Source organism: Ylistrum balloti, unplaced genomic scaffold (assembly GCF_031769215.1).
Source record: "Ylistrum balloti isolate Yb309-2 unplaced genomic scaffold, AGI_CSIRO_Ybal_v1 Utg370370, whole genome shotgun sequence".
Taxonomy (NCBI): Eukaryota; Metazoa; Mollusca; class Bivalvia; order Pectinida; family Pectinidae; genus Ylistrum; species Ylistrum balloti.
The window spans coordinates 2344496-2364939 of record NW_026782260.1 but is presented as its reverse complement, the minus strand read 5'-3'; the positions used below and the strand labels follow the sequence as shown (position 1 = coordinate 2364939).

Below are 20444 nucleotides of genomic sequence, written 5' to 3'. Positions count from 1 at the left end.
AATATTTTTGAAAATTAATTAATTGTGTCAACTCGTACATATATATGTAAATGACGTCACATTTGTCAGCATATCTCACTTCTCGCTAAGATACGAATGAAGCAATGTTTCGAGAATATCTCAAATCTCAAACACATTCAAAGTTCAATGATAAAAATCAATCGTTAGCATGAGCACTAGACATGTATAATAAAATATCTGATTTTTTTCATGAAATTTTTCATCACCAGACATTACACTTCCGTAAAAATAATTTCCTCTAATATTTACCGTCATTTTCCTTCTGTCTGCTTTTACAGATATCATTTCTAACGTGTTATTGACAATGGAGGTGACATATCGGTGCTAAATGGGCTTAAAATAGTTACTGTAGGATAAAATGTCCAGGCTGTGCTGTTTGTAATTTACTATGTGTTTTGAAATCTAATCACGTGACAAAATTCGCCGATTCTGACGTACACATCTGACCGAAATTTGGCAAGAACATCCTATAAAATAGATAAGGGCGATAGTTTGGAGGCCCTTGTCCAAGATATAATAGACACTATCTCCATTATTGCTTTTAATCTGACCTTAAGGAATTTGATTTTTAGGACTGACAGTGGAGCAATCAGTATTTATGTGAGAATGGTGATACCAGATTTGATGATTTACTCGACAGTCGTATGTTTATGACAATTCAACGTGATTTTAAGCCTTTTAATGGTCAAATACTTGAAGTTTCCTTTGTGTAAACATTTCTACTTTCAATTTGACTACTTGCTTTCTCATATTGCGTGTATCTGTTACAAACTTATCCGGTAAATTCTACACGCTGAGAGTTCAGTAATCTATGAATATATAATGAACATTTCTTTACATCTGTCATTGTTTTAGTGAGTGTCGTCAGTCAGTGCAGGTTTGTTAACTCGCTGTGATGTATGTTGTGTCTTTTCTGATATTTCTAAACTTGTCATGAAACTTGTGTTTTTGATGTTTGTAAACACGTCGTGATACGTGTTGTGTCACAGATGATATATGTAAACACGTCGTGATACGTGTTGTGTCACAGATGATATATGTAAACACGTCGTGATACGTGTTGTGTAATAGATGATATGTGTAAACACGCCGTGATACGTGTTGTGTCATAGATGATATATGTAAACACGCCGTGATACGTGTTGTGTCACAGATGATATATGTAAACATGTCGTGATACGTGTTGTGTCATAGATGATATATGTAAACACGTCGTGATACGTGTTGTGTCATAGATGATATGTGTAAACACGCCGTGATACGTGTTGTGTCATAGATGATATATGTAAACACGTCGTGAAACGTGTTGTGTCATAGATGATATATGTAAACACGTCGTGATACGTGTTGTGTCACAGATGATATATGTAAACACGTCGTGATACGTGTTGTGTCATAGATGATATATGTAAACACGCTGTGATACGTGTTGTGTCATAGATGATATATGTAAACACGCTGTGATACGTGTTGTGTCATAGATGATATATGTAAACACGTCGTGATACGTGTTGTGTCATAGATGATATATGTAAACACGTCGTGATACGTGTTGTGTCACAGATGATATATGTAAACACGCCGTGATACGTGTTGTGTCATAGATGATATATGTAAACACGCCGTGATACGTGTTGTGTCATAGATGATATATGTAAACACGTCGTGTTACACTGATGATATTTTGTCAACACGTCATAATACATGTCGTTAAACGGCTTGTGTCTTTCTTGATATATTCATAAACTTGAAGCGATAAGTGTGGTGTTTCTGTTAATATTTTGTAGGATTATCGTGACACGTGTTGTTTTTTCTGTTGACATATGTAAGGTGTCGCGACACCTGTTGTTTTTTCTATTGATATCTGTAAGGTGTCGTGACACCTGTTGTTTTTTCTGTAGAAATCAGTAAGGTGTCGTGACACCTGTTGTTTTTTCTGTTGATATCTGTAAGGTGTCGTGACACCTGTTGTTTTTTTCTGTAGATATTTGTAAGGTGTCGTGACACCTGTTATTTTTTCTGTTGATATTTGTCAGGTGTCGTGACACCTGTTGTTTTTTCTGTTGATATTTGTAAGGTGTCGTGACACCTGTTGTTTTTTCTGTTGATATCTGTAAGGTGTCGTAACACCTGTTGTTTCTTTCTGTTGATATCTGTAAGGTGTCGTGACACCTGTTGTTTTTTCTGTAGATATCTGTAAGGTGTCGTGACACCTGTTGTTTTTTCTGTAGATATCTGTAAGGTGTCGTGACACGTGTTGATTTTTCTATTGATATCTGTAAGGTGTCGTGACACGTGTTGATTTTTCTATTGATATCTGTAAGGTGTCGTGACACGTGTTGTTTTTTCTATTGATATCTGTAAGGTGTCGTGAAACGTGTTGTTTTTTTCTGCTGATATTTGTAAGGTGTCATGACGCGTATTGTGTCTTTCTTGATGCTTGTAAAGGCGTTGTGACACCTGTCGTTTTTCTCTCTTGATATTTGTAAGGTCGTTGTGACACCTGTTGTTTTGTTCTGTTGATATTATTAAGGTTTCATGACACGTGTTGTCTTTTTTGTTGATGCTTGTTACCTCGTCGTGACACGTGCTTTGTCTTTCTTGATGTTTGTAAGGTCGTCATGACACCCATTGTTTTTTCTGATGATTTTTTTAAGTTCGTCGTGACACCTGTTGTGTCTATATGCAAATTCATAAACTCGTCGTGACACCTGTTGTGTCTATATGCAAATTCATAAACTCATCGTGACACCTGTTGTGTCTATATGCAAATTCATAAACTCGTCGTGACACCTGTTGTGTCTATATGCAAATTCATAAACTCGTCGTGACACCTGTTGTGTCTATATGCAAATTCATAAACTCGTCGTGACACCTGTTGTGTCTATATGCAAATTCATAAACTCGTCGTGACACCTGTTGTGTCTATATGCAAATTCATAAACTCGTCGTGACACCTGTTGTGTCTATATGCAAATTCATAAACTCGTCGTGACACCTGTTGTGTCTATATGCAAATTCATCAACTCGTCGTGTCACCTGTTGTGTCTATATGCAAATTCATAAACTCGTCGTGACACCTGTTGTGTCTATATGCAAATTCATAAACTCGTCCTTACACCTGTTGTGCTTTTCTTAATGTTTGTTAATTCGTGTTTTAACATACAGCCAATTCTGTATTTATGCTACCTTACTAACGATTTTCATTAGTTTCGAGTTTAAAAAAAAGTTTTCACTCATATTCTTGTCGTCAATGACCTCTGTGTGTTTCACTGTTATAAGGTTGATGGTTTCTCTGTGTTAAGTGAACCTCTATGAGTTTCACTGTTATAAGGCTGATGGTTTCTCTGTGTTAAGTTAACCTCTATGAGTTTCACTGTTATAAGGCTGATGGTGTCTTTGTGTTAAGTGAACCTCTATTAATTTCACTGTTATAAGGTTGATGGTTTCTCTGTGTTAAGTTAACCTCTATGAGTTTCACTGTTATAAGGCTGATGGTGTCTTTGTGTTAAGTGAACCTCTATGAGTTTCACTGTTATAAGGCTGATGGTTTCTCTGTGTTAAGTGAATCTCTATGAGTTTAACTGTTATAAGGCTGATGGTTTCTTTGTGTTAAGTGAACCTCTATGAGTTTCACTGTTATAAGGTTGATGGTTTCTCTGTGTTAAGTGAACCTCTATGAGTTTCAGTGTTATAAGGCTGATGGTGTCTTTGTGTTAAGTGAACTTCTATTAATTTCACTGTTATAAGGTTGATGGTTTCTCTGTGTTAAGTGAACCTCTATGAGTTTCAGTGTTATAAGGCTGATGGTGTCTTTGTGTTAAGTGAACCTCTATGAGTTTCAGTGTTATAAGGCTGATGGTGTCTTTGTGTTAAGTGAACCTCTATGAGTTTCACTGTTAAAAGGTCGATGGTTTCTTTGTGTTAAGTGAATCTCTATGAGTTTAACTGTTATAAGGCTGATGGTGTCTTTGTGTTAAGTGAACCTCTATGGGTTTCACTGTTATAAGGCTGATGGTGTCTTTGTGTTAAGTGAACCTCTATGAGTTTCACTGTTATAAGGCTGATGGTGTCTTTGTGTTAAGTGAACCTCTATGAGTTTAACTGTTATAAGGCTGATGGTGTCTTTGTGTTAAGTGAACCTCTATGGGTTTCACTGTTATAAGGCTGATGGTGTCTTTGTGTTAAGTGAACCTCTATGAGTTTCACTGTTATAAGGCTGATGGTTTCTCTGTGTTAAATGAACCTCTATGAGTTTCACTGTTATAAGGTCGATGGTGTCTTTGTGTTAAGTGAACCTCTATGGGTTTCACTGTTATAAGGCTGATGGTGTCTTTGTGTTAAGTGAACCTCTATGAGTTTCACTGTTAAAAGGTCGATGGTTTCTTTGTGTTAAGTGAATCTCTATGAGTTTAACTGTTATAAGGCTGATGGTGTCTTTGTGTTAAGTGAATCTCTATGAGTTTAACTGTTATAAGGCTGATGGTGTCTTTGTGTTAAGTGAACCTCTATGAGTTTCACTGTTATAAGGCTGATGGTGTCTTTGTGTTAAGTGAACCTCTATGAGTTTCACTGTTATAAGGCTGATGGTGTCTTTGTGTTAAGTGAACCTCTATGAGTTTCACTGTTATAAGGCTGATGGTGTCTTTGTGTTAAGTGAACCTCTATGGGTTTCACTGTTATAAGGCTGATGGTGTCTTTGTGTTAAGTGAACCTCTATGAGTTTCACTGTTAAAAGGTCGATGGTTTCTTTGTGTTAAGTGAACCTCTATGAGTTTCACTGTTATAAGGCTGATGGTTTCTCTGTGTTAAATGAACCTCTATGAGTTTAACTGTTATAAGGTCGATGGTGTCTTTGTGTTAAGTGAACCTCTATGGGTTTCACTGTTATAAGGCTGATGGTTTCTCTGTGTTAAATGAACCTCTATGAGTTTAACTGTTATAAGGCTGATGGTTTCTTTGTGTTAAGTGAACCTCTATGGGTTTCACTGTTATAAGGCTGATGGTGTCTTTGTGTTAAGTGAACCTCTATGGGTTTCACTGTTATAAGGCTGATGGTGTCTTTGTGTTAAGTGAACCTCTATGAGTTTCACTGTTATAAGGCTGATGGTGTCTTTGTGTTAAGTGAACCTCTATGGGTTTCACTGTTATAAGGCTGATGGTTTCTCTGTGTTAAATGAACCTCTATGAGTTTAACTGTTATAAGGCTGATGGTTTCTTTGTGTTAAGTGAACCTCTATGGGTTTAACTGTTATAAGGCTGATGGTTTCTTTGTGTTAAGTGAACCTCTATGGGTTTCACTGTTATAAGGCTGATGGTGTCTTTGTGTTAAGTGAACCTCTATGAGTTTCACTGTTAAAAGGTCGATGGTTTCTTTGTGTTAAGTGAATCTCTATGAGTTTAACTGTTATAAGGCTGATGGTGTCTTTGTGTTAAGTGAACCTCTATGAGTTTCACTGTTATAAGGCTGATGGTGTCTTTGTGTTAAGTGAACCTCTATGAGTTTCACTGTTATAAGGCTGATGGTGTCTTTGTGTTAAGTGAACCTCTATGAGTTTCACTGTTATAAGGCTGATGATGTCTTTGTGTTAAGTGAACCTCTATGAGTTTCACTGTTATAAGGCTGATGATGTCTTTGTGTTAAGTGAACCTCTATGAGTTTCACTGTTATAAGGCTGATGATGTCTTTGTGTTAAGTGAACCTCTATGAGTTTCACTGTTATAAGGCTGATGGTGTCTTTGTGTTAAGTGAACCTCTATGAGTTTCACTGTTATAAGACTGATGGTGTCTTTGTGTTAAGTGAACCTCTATGAGTTTCACTGTTATAAGGCTGATGGTGTCTTTGTGTTAAGTGAACCTCTATGAGTTTCACTGTTATAAGGCTGATGGTGTCTTTGTGTTAAGTGAACCTCTATGAGTTTCACTGTTATAAGGCTGATGGTGTCTTTGTGTTAAGTGAACCTCTATGAGTTTCACTGTTATAAGGCTGATGGTGTCTTTGTGTTAAGTGAACCTCTATGAGTTTAACTGTTATAAGGCTGATGGTGTCTTTGTGTTAAGTGAACCTCTATGAGTTTAACTGTTATAAGGCTGATGGTTTCTCTGTGTTAAGTGAACCTCTATGAGTTTAACTGTCATAAGGCTGATGGTTTCTCTGTGTTAAGTGAACCTCTATGAGTTTAACTGTTATAAGGCTGATGGTTTCTCTGTGTTAAGTGAACCTCTATGAGTTTAACTGTTATAAGGCTGATGGTTTCTCTGTGTTAAGTGAACCTCTATGAGTTTAACTGTTATAAGGCTGATGGTTTCTCTGTGTTAAGTGAACCTCTATGAGTTTAACTGTTATAAGGCTGATGGTGTCTTTGTGTTAAGTGAACCTCTATGAGTTTCACTGTTATAAGGCTGATGGTGTCTTTGTTTTAACTGAATGTCCTCTATGAGTTTAACTGTTATAAGGTTGATGGTCATTTTAGACTTTATATATAAATATTGATACAATTGTTTGAAGATTCAACCTTTGAATATTTCTCTCATTACAAGTGGTTATTTTCTGTATTTTCCCGTTGAATTTCAAGGTCGATCTGCGTTATGTTAATTTTTAGAGGAAGTATCGAGATCTATCTCGAATGTCTTTAAAGATTAAGATCGACGAATTTTTATAAAGGTTTGTTGAATGTCTATAAATGTTTCCCTTGTTGAATGTCTATAAATGTTTCCCTTGTCTAATATCTATAAATGTTTCCCTTGTTGAATGTCTATAAATATTTCCCTTGTTGAATGTCTATAAATGTTTCCCTTGTCTAATGTCTATAAATGTTTCCCTTGTTGAATGTCTATAAATGTTTCCCTTGTCTAATGTCTATAAATGTTTCCCTTGTTGAATGTCTATAAATGTTTCCCTTGTCTAATGTCTATAAATGTTTCCCTTGTTGAATGTCTATAAATGTTTCCCTTGTCTAATGTCTATAAATGTTTACCTTGTTGAATGTCTATAAATGTTTCCCTTGTCTAATGTCTATAAATGTTTACCTTGTCAAATATCTTTAAAGGTTTCCTTGTCGAATGTCTATAAAGGTTTACCTTGTCTAATGTCTATAAAGGTTTACCTTGTCTAATATCTATAAATGTTTCCCTTGTTGAATGTCTATAAATGTTTACCTTGTCGAATGTCTATAAAGGTTGAACTTTGTCGAATGTCTATAAAGGTTTACCTTGTCTAATATCTATAAAGGTTTACATTGTCTAATGTCTATAAATGTTTACCTTGTGAAATATCTATAAAGGTTTACCTTGTCGAATGTCTATAAAGGTTTACCTTGTTGAATATCTATAAAGGTTTACCTTGTCAAATAACTATAAAGGTTTAATGTTCATTGCATTTAATGAAGAACAAATAAGTGAACAGTGGACAAAACACGGAAATATATCAAATAGAGTGGACACTGAAATCCTTCTCCCATCTCATATTAATATTCAATTGTATTATCAGTATCTTCGTAGTTGTATTTAAGTGTGTTTTTTCTATTTCTGATTTTTTTTTAAAACTTCATAGTTACATATTGAATATTCCCTGTTTATTCAGATATGTCGTCTTTCGCCTGACGTCGTCCGGGGTACGCTGTACGTTAACTTGTCACATATTAATCTTCTGGTTTTCCCCTTGTCGGATTCAGCTCAAACGTGCCTCCAATGATCCTGAAACGGCGATGACAAAATGTTAATATTTTTCGGATCGGTCCAAATTACAATATGGCCGCCATGCCGTCATCTTGAAAAACACATTTTAAACTTTTTGGATTGGTCCAATATGACCGCCATAACTATATCTCTTGTTGTTTGTTGGCTCTTCTTGACGTTCTCATTGGTAGGTATTATAGTGGTCAGTTATTAACTCACAGTTAATGTTTAAGTTATTATACATATTAGAAATCTGTATAAACGCAATGCTTACTCGCTGTGTAAAAATGTAGTGTTAATTAAGTTTGTTTTACTAAATTTGTAATTTTCTTTTTCTCGATTTGTTTTATTGACAAACAATATTTGTTTTTTTATTGTAACCTGTATATGAATATTGTTGATTTTTCAATCTTTTAACATTTTCAATATATTTGTTTATTAATTCTCATAAAATGTCTCACCTCATTGGGAGTCTTTTATCATAAAAGTTATTTGGGAGGTCAATATCTAGGACTGTTTCAAGTTCCTCGTCATTATACGGATTTGTGAAATACATTATTGGTTCGTTCATGAAATCTGTTATTTAATAGTATACAGAAGTCGGTGTACTATACTTTAACGTTTTATTTAATATCTGCCAGATCAAGGACAGCTGGACATAAAGTGGACATAAGGTAAACGCATTAGCTTCAAATATTTCCACTAACGTGGTTGATTGGAATACAGAGGGATATATTTCAGTCTTGTCAACTGCTGCCAGAAATGTATATATTACTTCATACTTACATTTTGTTACTCACAATATATTTTCATTGAATTAAATGTTCTATTTCTCACGAAATATTTCTTTATCAAAATATACAAATCAGATATAGTAATTATAGAAATAAATTATTTTCAAACGCACCGTTACCATCATTTGATGACGTCATACAAAATACAAAAATGTAGTTGTGACCATCTTTGATGACGTCATACAAAAACGTAGTTGTGACCATCATTCGATGACGTCATACAAAACAATGTAGTTGTGACCATCATTTGATGACGTCATACATAAAAAGCAGTTGTGCTATGTTTGATTTGTTGTGAGATTAATGAATTATCAAATAAAGATCTGCTAACAGACCGTTGAATGTAGCATACTGGAACAAACTGTACCCCTCTGCTAGCTGATCTGTTTTTGTTTCCATGAGAGACTAAATATATCGAAGAGTTTATAGAAAAGGTTGCACAGACCTTGCAATATCCTTCAATATACATTGTTATATTTGCCGCTTACCGCGATCATTTCACGACGAAACCGACATGAAATCTTTTCATTGAATTGTATGATAATGTTGTCGATTTCTACAACCTTATAGAGAATTTTACATTCCTGGTCAGTTATTACCCTGCTTCCCGAATATATGGTGTTTACATGTCACGATTTCCGTCGACGTCTGATAGAGAAACAGCGCAGGGTTTCGAGAAAGAAGGATGATTAAATAATATTATTATGTTATTGTCGTTACATCTTTAACACAGGGAAATCGTATGACGGTGGACATGTCCAATGTTCGATGTCTTCTAGTTCTAGTGATAACTTTGTCATTATTTAGAAACGTGACATTACCTACCTGTATTGACCAACATAGCTCGTGCCATGACACCTGTCTAAATGTTTCCTGACTGACAATTTGATTTTAACCTGTTTTATTGGTATCAAATATACATGTAGGATTGGACACAAGTTTTTTAACTTATATGAAGCCCTTTCCTATAAATATTGACAAAATACATATTAACAAGACAAGACGACATCTTTAAATACAATTATTGTGCGAAGAGAGAGAGAAAGAAAGAAAGAGAGAGATACACAGAGAGAGGGGGGAGAGAGAGAGAGAGAGAGAGAGAGAGAGAGAGAGAGAGAGAGAGAGAGAGAGAGAGAGAGAGAGAGAGAGAGAGAGAGAGAGAAGAGAGAGAGAGGGGGGGTGAGGAGGGAGAGAGAGAGAGAGAGAGACTGACAATAATGTATGGTACACGTCCCTAAGTCTGCTAGTATTTTAACACTGTATAATTGATTTCTTATTTTTAAAAAATCCCTCGTTCAGTGAAGGACTAGATACGAACGAAAATTATCATTACAAACCCTTCATTGTACGTATCATTGTTTTTAATATCCTTGGCTTCCATTTTCAAAAATGTGTTATTTTGCTAGGCAATACCCGTACCAACTTGTATATATGTGTCATATTAGAGAAAGCAGATATTTGTCCCTTTTCCAGATGAATTAAATCAGTGTCCCATTTCTAGATAAATTAGATCAATGACCCATTTCTAGATTAATTAGATAAGTGTCCCCTCTTTTTAGATACAGGAAACAGATGTTTTTTTCTTGCACCTACTACTCTGAAAATTATTCAATATTTCATCAGAATTTGGCGTGTCCAGTGGGAGCCTCAAACTACCCACCCAGCCTCTTTACTTTTAAACAATGTTTGGATAGTGCCGCGTAAACAATGTAGGCCACACTTACAAAAACATACAACACATTTTACAGTGATGATTTTCAATTTTATCTTAAATATGATTCATTAAATAGAATATCGTTGAAATTTTAACGACATAACCTACGTTTTTTGTTGAAATGTACGTGTGTAGGTGCCACCTACACGCGGATGAATACACCTAAAAAAATCCGTAAAAACGCACGTTAGGGTGTTAGACAGATCGGACGAGATAGAAAAATCTAGGATGGGGTATTACGTGAGATATCCCTGACTGAGGTGCGAGAAATATAAAGTACGTGTCCCATCCCTTAAATTGGGTAAATTTTTACCCAATCGTCTATTTAAAGAAGATACATGTATATGTTCCATTTTCTACATAAAATAAATATGTTTCAATATCTTCAGAGAAAGGAGGATTGGATGTCATTCTCTAGATAAAGAGATATGTGTCCCATTCTCTAGATAAAGATGATATGTGTCCCATTCTCTAGATAAAGGAGATATGTGTCCCATTATTTAGATAAAGAGATATGTGTCCCATTCTCTAGATAAAGAGATATGTGTCCCATTATTTAGATAAAGATGATATATGTCCAATAATTTAGATAAAGAGATATGTGTCCCATTCTCTAGATAAAGAGATATGTATCCCATTCTCTAGTTAAAGAGATATGTGTCCCATTCTCTAGATAAAGATGATATATGTCCAATTATTTAGATAAAGATATACGTGTCCCATTATATAGATAAAGAGATATGTGTCCCATTAAATAAAGAAAGAGATATGTGTCCCATTCTCTAGTAAAAGAGATATGTGTCCCATTCTCTAGATAAAGATGATATATGTCCCATTATATAGATAAAGAGATATGTGTCCCATTATTTAGATAAAGATGATATATGTCCAATTATTTAGATAAAGAGATATGTGTCCCATTATTTAGATAAAGATGATATATGTCCAATTATTTAGATAAAGAGATATATGTCCCGTCTCTAGATAAAGAGAGTTATGTCCCGCCTTTTAGATAAGTGAGATATGTTTCCTATCCTTTATTTAAACGCGAAAATGTCCCATTTTTTAGATAAAAGAGATATGTGTCCTATTTCCTATAAAAAAGAGATTTTTGTTCCAATCTTCATATAAAGAAAATATGTGTCCCATTCTCGTCCAACTCTCTAGATAAAGAGGTGTACACCCTGCTCTTTAGTAAAATGAAATATAAGCCTCGTTATTTAGATAAAGGAGAAATGTGTCTAATTCTTGAGATAAAAGAGATATTTGTGAGTCCCAACCTTAAGATTAAGGAAATAAGCGTTTCTTCAGATAAAAGAGAAATATGCCTGTATTATAGTCTTCAGATAAGTAGGTACATGTATGTGTCTCAATCTTTAGAGAACGAGGGGGATATACTGAATGTGTTTCAGATAATGAATGGTCAAAGGTCAAATCATCGAAAAGTTTGTTTTTCAATATTTAGAAAAGTTTTGTATTGTGTTTTAATGAGTAATTTCGCACAGCTACATTGTCCTACAGTTGTACGTGACGTTAAAGTGCTCACGTGCATTTTACTGTCGATATCAATCTGCATTTAAGGCATATTTTCTTTATAAACGTATAAGCATCCTGTCCTTTTAAGTTCACTCGCTAAACCCTTATCATCAAGCACGTACGCATTCCTTCTGTTACTTTGGTATATATAGGGGACCATGGTAACCTTCATTCCTATTTAACGTAAACGTTGCAGTCGATCTTCAAAGAGTTGTCTCCCGTTGTGAATTGCTAGATAATGGTTTGATACAATAAGACAATTTGTTCACGTGTGACCTTCTTAACCTTCAGCGGAAATTGTTTTGATGACATCACACAAACTCATTCAATCAGTTTCAACACCTGAACATTGTAATATGTGCCTTTTAAATAAACATAGACTCAAACACGATACAGTTACGAAACAATTTGATGGCGGAAACTCCATGTTTATCAATGACTCCTTAGCCTACTCTAAGTCAACATCAATGCAACGATTGACACAATATTTGAGTATGTTTTACTATTTTGATATCTTGCGTGAAACCTTAAGCTAACATGTATACAGGTAGTTGTGACGTAATTCCTACGGTTAAGTGGTTAGTTTATCTTATGACGTCACAGCAATATTGCGAGTATTTATCAATATATCCAGAGACACAATGTGGCTAATATGATCTTACTGTTGCTGAAAAATTCATATATTTACAAAATGTTTTACCTAAATTTTACCACAAAAATTTCCGCAGTACCTGAAAAAGTAACTTTTTTACGTGGGAGTAACGTAGATGACAGAATTTTTTTCCGCGGGTTGTTATATATTTTCTTATCAGGGTCGTTAGCTAGCAACCGTCTTGACAACAAATACAACAGAATATAGATTCGCCGACACCTATGTTTTTATCTGAAGATGCTTAACTTTTTATATCATAAATAAAACGATTTATAAAATTGAGTTTATTTTGTCCATTAATAACACACACACTTAAAAAGAAAGAGAAAAAATAAATTCTGCAGACTTGAAGTTGGTAGAAGAATGCAAGAAATACGTATATTTTGTGTAAGTGACGCGGATCATTTCGATCGGAGTTAAAATGGCATAAATTAGAAACTTTTGGGACCATAAAAATATTGCTGTCACTTTTATGGTGATAATAATTGATTAGATAAATCGCAGTTGGGTGAAGAGAAAGAAACAATAATTTGACAAAAATCCGTGTTTTCCTATCGTCCACAGTAGCCGACGCTACTGCATTCTTTTTTTTTTAATTTTTGTCGAGAGCGATCTGTAATAGGATCGCAGCGAACATTCACTTCAATGTGCAGTGATCAAAATATATATATTTACCTTGAAATTAACAAGATTAATTGATTCCGTCAAACTTGGTGTTCGTCGTTTTAACGGTTCAGACGACACGGAAATTTCCGGTTCTAACCAAGAATGCTTGTTTTTGTTTTAAAGTATGTAACATGGCTGTCACGAACATTTCAATACATCAATACATTCTTCTTTTTCTTTTATTTATACATATTTTTTTTTTGTTTTTTTTCCTCGTTAGTTCGGGATGACTAATAGCGCTAGGTGGAGTGGGTCTTTTTTTATATTTTACTACATAGTGATAACGCCGATTTTTCCGCTTGTGTTCTCTGGCATACTGAACGTAAACAATCACAATACAGAGATACATTTCTAAAACACCAGCTGTGACGTAACATATTGTCATGGTACAGAGGTATATACATTTGTATGACGATGGCGCTATATAACTAGCTAGATAGAAGTGTGATTTAATGTATCATAAATGACACCCAGCTCGTGCCTCTTCTGATTACATTATTGTGAGTACACATATCGAGGTCTCATCGTCAGACCGACTGTTCCATCTTAACGGGTTACTCTGTCAAGTTATAACACAACATAAGTACAGACATTGACTAATATAGTTATGGCATTTATAGCTGATATAAATAACACAGTTGCAGGCAAACATCATATTGCGACCAAACATTAATAATGACGTAATACCACTGCCATGATACAGAAAAAAATCGATCATTGACGTCATACGATTGTCATACTTTGTTTATTCGTCGAATGTGTATAATGACGTCAAACTAAAGATGATGTCATCAAATTGCCGGCTTGAAATAAACCCGAAGAGTCATTTGAGATTAGTATCAATGGCCAGTAAACAAATTGGTATTTGCATTTAGTTTTTATTTTTATGTTTTCTCATTGCACTTGGCTATATATTATGATTTGTATTGTCATAATGTAGAGATGAAACATTGACCTTTTCATCATGGTTTGTCATGACGTCATGTTTGTGTTTTTAAGCAGGTTTCTGACATTTTCATAAAGTTTATTTTAAGGCGGAAAAACTTACATTAGATTTTAGTCCAAATTGACATAGACCAGAGAAGCTTCCTCCAGGAAATAAAAGCTGGTGTAAAACCGGAAACTTTAGTCCGGATAAATGAGTGTCAAGTCAGAACGAGATTTCGGGGAATATTCGGATAAATAGGTCTTTTAATACGTTATTAATGTAGTCCGGATTTACGAGATTCTATTTTAACACTCAGAAATACGGGCTACCGTTATTCGGATACTCACTACGAAGTCTGGCCCTAGAGCATGTCCTAGGCTGGTGTTTTTAATTTTTGTCAAGTGTCACGTGATGACCTATCAAGGGGTTATCTCCCGTGATCAGATAAGTCAACCTACAATCAACGGCAGACAAGTTTGGAAATCAACATACGACAAGCTTAACTACTTTTGTGATGAGTTAGACAATGTTGAATAACAGTTCGGGAAATCATGGAGATTTTCATTTTTTGATCTACAGGACAGTTAAAACCTTTTTTATAGCCTAACAAAAACGTCCATAATTCAATTCTCATTGTCATAAAGAGTTCCGTATCATAATTAGGTACTTTGTAAATTAATTGCTGAATCTTCAAGGTAACAAACACGACAATTAAATTGTGTGCACTTTTTCTCAGTCATCAATAATTATATAATTATATATACATACTTTTCCCGTCATTAGCACTTTATTAATCTATGCCTTAATTACGTATTTTCTTACTTCATAAAAAAATTGTAGATAAAAGATTACATATTTAATAATAAATATCAGTATATTTTCGCCTACATTTCCCAACAAAAATGTTTTCAAAATTCGAAATAATTTGAAAAGGATATCCTTGATCAGATAAATAATTAGATATTTCTTACAGAAAACTCAAGAAAAAATTATGCCATGATAAGCTAACTAGTCTTGGTATTATTTCAGACAATGAGACAGGGTGAAAGGTTGGTATCATATTAAGGGGAGATTGATAGCGCCCCGACAGCGGAACTCACGCCCGTCAACCCAAACTAAACGATTGACAGACAGAATTGAAATACTTGACTTATCAAACAACTGAAATAGAAAAATTAAAAATCAATTAAAATGGAAACAAGCACGACTGTATTATGTATTGTGTAGAACTGACTGAAATTTAATTAAGCATAAACAAGATTAATTATTTTTTTCCTAATTCTAAATCTGATATGCATATTTTAGAAAATAAATTTTCGCTACAATACACAAAGAAATGTAAAATTTTCTTTTTAACGCATTGTTTACCTGTGACATAAAACATGCGTTCTATTACACTTGTTGTATTGCTAATAATATCAGAGTTTCTGTTTCAACTAGTTTTTTGTTTTGTATTGATTTGAATTGTGTGAGATTTAAGGTAAGGGATATCGTTAAGGACAGGTTAAAGATATATTTTGGCAGGGAATAATTGTGAGGCCTGTCCACGGGTCACGGATATGACATTGGATCTGTCTATAGTGGTATGTACTGTTTGTGGCGCTACTTACTGGGATACGCTGAAAGCTTAGGGTACTAAGTACAAATTACAGCAATTCTGGTACTAAAGACATATCTGTTTCAATCGGAGAGAGGAAGAAAGTGTCACGACACGAGAAGTTCGAGGACAGAAGACCGAATAGGTAGTTAGAATGCAATTATAATGGATTGGATTGACCAAAGGAAAATTTGAATTCAAACAAACCTTAGGAATATCGAAGCGTCTCTACTTTCTATTGGAATGGAAATTTAAATAACGCTGAAACCGTTTTTACACTACAACTGAAAAGCACGGTTTTTATTCGGTTGAGTGTTTTTACAGGAAATTTTCCATGGGGAAAACAACAATTCGTTTGGAAAACTACACCAAGATCTGGATACAGTACAAAACTATTGTGTCATCATTGTGTGTCCTAATTTGAATTAGGAGTCCAACTTTCTCGAAAACTGGACAATTTTGTACGAGAGTAAACCAAGGCTATCAACTTGAGTAAGAAATATATGTTAATTAAATTTATTTATTATACAATCAGACAAAAATGCTGCAATTACCCGGTGGAAATCTCGGGAAAAGTTCTACCCCGCTGATGTTGTATACAGCGTGTTTCCTTCAACTATATCTTAGCATCACAATGACTTCACATTTCATAGTCATAAAATAGAACACCATGTTTGAAAAAAATAGTAAGTATGTTTGAAAAATAATGCATTTTCTATTTCAAATGAATGAAAACTAAACTATTAATATGTATAATGTTACATGGTGTGTTGAGATAAGTGTGTTTAGATTCAATCTATAAAACCATGCCAGATATCTGATGGTGGTGTTTTTTTTATCTATTTTTCATAAATAAAAATGGAATTATTTTAACATTGAATATATTTCTACGTTGCCAAACAATGTCAGATATCACATATTAGAAGATGTTCTATATTTAGTTATTTCTATATCTCCTCGATAAGAGAGGAAGAAACACGCTTGTGTACTAAGTTATGGTGATGAATTCAACGCTCTGTTGGCGATCAATTGACAACATTTTAAGAAAATCACACATTCGTTTATATATATATATATATGTCTTTACATTATATGCATCTCATACATTAGTTTACGAATAGCCTTATTGTAGAAAATATGATAATTCTGAGGTATTTTTGAGGAATCTACATCTAGGTAGCCTCGAGACTCCGGGAATGTAGTGATATTATAATGTACCCAACTTTATGGCTCAATCCGAGTTGGTGTCTGGAAATTAAATCCAGCGGTCATCGACAAGCCTTTCGACCATTGTCCAGTGGATTTATGGTGGGGCAGTTTGCACCTATTAGGTGGTTTCATTGTCCAGATTTTTTGATGTGACTTCCCTTGGTTGTGGAACAAATTAGACAGTCTTCGCAAATTACACTCACGTCCAAGTTGTCTAGCTCGTCGATGGAGGTATATCAGAATTTCGGAAAGTGATAGTTTTGGGGCCATAATTCGTGAATTCAAAGGCATAAAAATGAATTTAATGGTTTAATTTGACGACTGTATAATGACAGCGATATGGTCACTATCTTGGACCAATGCCAGAGCACCTGACCACAACATCGATGACAGGGAGATACAAGGACCGGGTACGCGTGTACATCACCACTACTTTCCGTTCTTTTTCCAGAGTGTTTTTGTCCAGATCGGGTTGGAATGTCCCGGAATGCCTCGATCTACATTAAAGTAGTTAATTGATCTTAAAGGTAGTGTTAAGCTGTGTACAGTGTAGACACTTTCATCAAAACTTATCGTTAGCAAGCTTATACAGACGACCCCCGGTACAGTCAGCCAACCATACAGCAATTATATACAAATATAAAGCTATACTTTTCTACGGAAATGCTCTTCAGTCACTATATATGAGATTGAAGCGAATTGCCTTTCCTGGGTAGCTAAGTGGACAGACTATGTGTAGCGGAAGGTGATTTTCCCGAGGTCGCCTGATTCGATAACTGCTCGGACGAACCCCGTGGGCTGTCAGTCATTCGGTGGAAGGCGGCCCTAAAGTATCTGTGACGGCCCGGCTCGAACCGTCCCGATGGCGAGTTTAGACAGTCGCTAAACATTATCAAAGTTGTATATAAATTTCCATGATGTCATCAGCATCAGTTTGGAAAGAAAAAAATGCGATAGTTGTGGTTTACCGAAAAAATTCACTACAATATTGGTGTTGAAAGTGTTTATATAGAGAACACGCGGTGAAAGTTGTCGGTTACAACACGTGGGGTTGACGGCAGTGGAATAGTGGTGTACCCAAACGTGTGTGTTTTGTTAAGTTCAAAAAGAAACAGATATGATTTTATCAAGCAAATGTATAACAGGGTTATGTTCTCATATTATGACGAAAACCGAGGAAAGAACCCACCACAGCAGTCTCTACATTAAGTGTAATGATTTGGCAATTTAAATGAAAGAGTTTTGATTTTTTTATTGAATATCCGACCAGTCGGGCAGAGTGCTGGATAATTGTCAGTGAAATAGTGCGATTTTACACTGGAGGGTGAGTGATAACGAAGTGTGAGGAGGACGAGATCTCAGCGCTGTAGGGTCAGTACACACTACTGTGGTGTTAGCCCGGCCCCCCGGGACTTATCAGCTTGTTAATTACGTCAACAGATACCCCGACATCCTTATTGTTTCATATTTGTCAGGTATTTATGTAATCGTCACAGGTAATCGGAAAGATTGACCGGAAGTGATTAAAGCTGGACAAGGAATTAACACCTGTTATTATAACACCTGAGGCTCCTAATAACAGAAGCGGTAAACACTGGAATATTTACATAACTCAAAAAAACAATGACCTGACAATTACGTCAGCATTGCGCGTGACGGACTCGCAAACGGAGTTGACCACAGAGCGATATGTAAGGCCAAAACTGACCATCATCTTGGCAAGAGGACACCAGGGATATAAAATGCGAGACCTTTTCTTATCTCTTTTAGTTTTAACAGCAGCTTTTCATTTTGGGCAAGGCAAGAAAACGAAACTGAAAGGCACGAAGTGGTGGTAAGTAAGATAATAATTAATTTGATAACATTACGATAAAATTTGTATAATATGATATTATATTGTATAAATATTGTATAAAATTTTGTAATATTTGTGTTATCATACACATACGTAGATTCAATGTATGTTCACTAATATCTAAATTATAATATTTGTTATTGCACTGTGAAATATTCTGACAACACTAGGTACCATACCGACACACTACCTTACCATAAATTAAACTTAAGATAACAATACATTATTACAACATAATAGGCTCATATGATTAAATACATTTTAATATAACTATTTACTGTGATTTCCTCCATGATACCGAAAAATACCTATATATCATTATTTTAATTGCATTTTGTATTCAAAATTTACCAATGATGAAGTGATAATTTTCGTATTAATTATGTTAATCAGATAAATCCGTTAAATTGACCAATGAGTAAGATTCAATAGCCGATTATCGATTATCTAATCAATAGGTAGCTATATATACCAGTAGATACAACGCACCGATCTTCCATACCCAACCAGTAAAAATGCTGGACAGATTCTGTCGCTACGTTTAAAAGAAAACAAATATATATCAATTGATTGTAGCTCACAAAAAATGCCGCTTTCCTACGCACACATGTAGAGAGGAAAGTAATTGACGAAATACGATTCTTATCCTTATCAAGGACCTCCAGACAAAATCGAATTTATTAATTTCCATATCAGACCAACAAGATAAGGCGTGCATGAGGACGGTTTGCTAAAATTTATTAACGACGGTTAAAGTGATATCTTTAATTTAAAAAAAGTGGAATATTTAGGTTACTAGTACAGAACGAACTGTTACTGAAAATGGCAGGGGTAGCTGTGACAATGATAATATATATATTCTACATCTTTTTATTCATAGCTAAACTGAGGTACATCCATGAAATGATATGCGTAAAACAGTTTTATTACAATATATTGCATCAGCAGGTATAATAACACTCTCATTAATAAATTAACATATAAAAACATGAAAATTTATACATTAATATATATATATAGAAATATACATGAGATAATGAAATTCAAAATATTCTCAAAAAATGAAAGTCAAATCCCATTTAATTGTTAGTTTTGTATTTTTTGTCTTGAAAAGAAACCGAATTTAATTCCCTTCATAACAGGGTAAATCTAAGTTTAACACACAGTCATCACTAACAGAGCGAGTCCAGCATCTGCATCCCAGATGATATATCGTTTATGTACTAAGTCACGTGTTGATAAAAATAGTACAAATTAAACTAACTGAGAGTTAAAGCTGAAACCCAAGGGGCAGTTGTACTGCATAACCCGGACCCATCAATGGCGAGTTAGCACTACGGTAGATAACAACCCTACATACCCGGGCGAAAGGGTTTTGATATAAGGTCTGCCCTTAAGGAGTCAGATAGGACACAGGTCCTTGAATTAAATCGGGCATTGATGCAGTTATTTTAATTTAATTTAAATTGAAAGGGAACCGAGATTGCAGTGAAGGTTTAAACACATGCATTCAGACAGAAACAACATTAAATAAAGTGATGTTTTCTTTGTCATAACAAATCTTATCAAAACTTGTTAAAATGAAATTTCTTTAATATTTCAAACAATCAGATCTTGTCGTATTAGTTGAAAAAGTGAATTTTACAAAGCTGTACATTTCATAAATCATTATTGCGTATAAAGGGTTTTTAAAACTACAATTTACACAGCATACAAATGATACATAAGCAAACGAATATTTTCATTCGAATTAGAAAAATAGACAAGTGAATTGAATTAATTACATTTAAGGTG

General features: G+C 34.6%; 1 protein-coding gene across 1 annotated transcript in view; it reads left to right on the top strand.

The window, feature by feature from the left end:
• The first annotated feature begins 18537 nt into the window (after nt 1-18537).
• The window catches only part of LOC132554026 (protein Wnt-1-like), a 61846-nt gene continuing 59939 nt past the window's right edge, over nt 18538-20444 (top strand). Inside the window, exon 1 of the mRNA XM_060218323.1 lies at nt 18538-18629. Coding sequence (XP_060074306.1) covers nt 18538-18629 — 92 coding nt within the window. The remainder of the gene's footprint in view (nt 18630-20444) is intronic.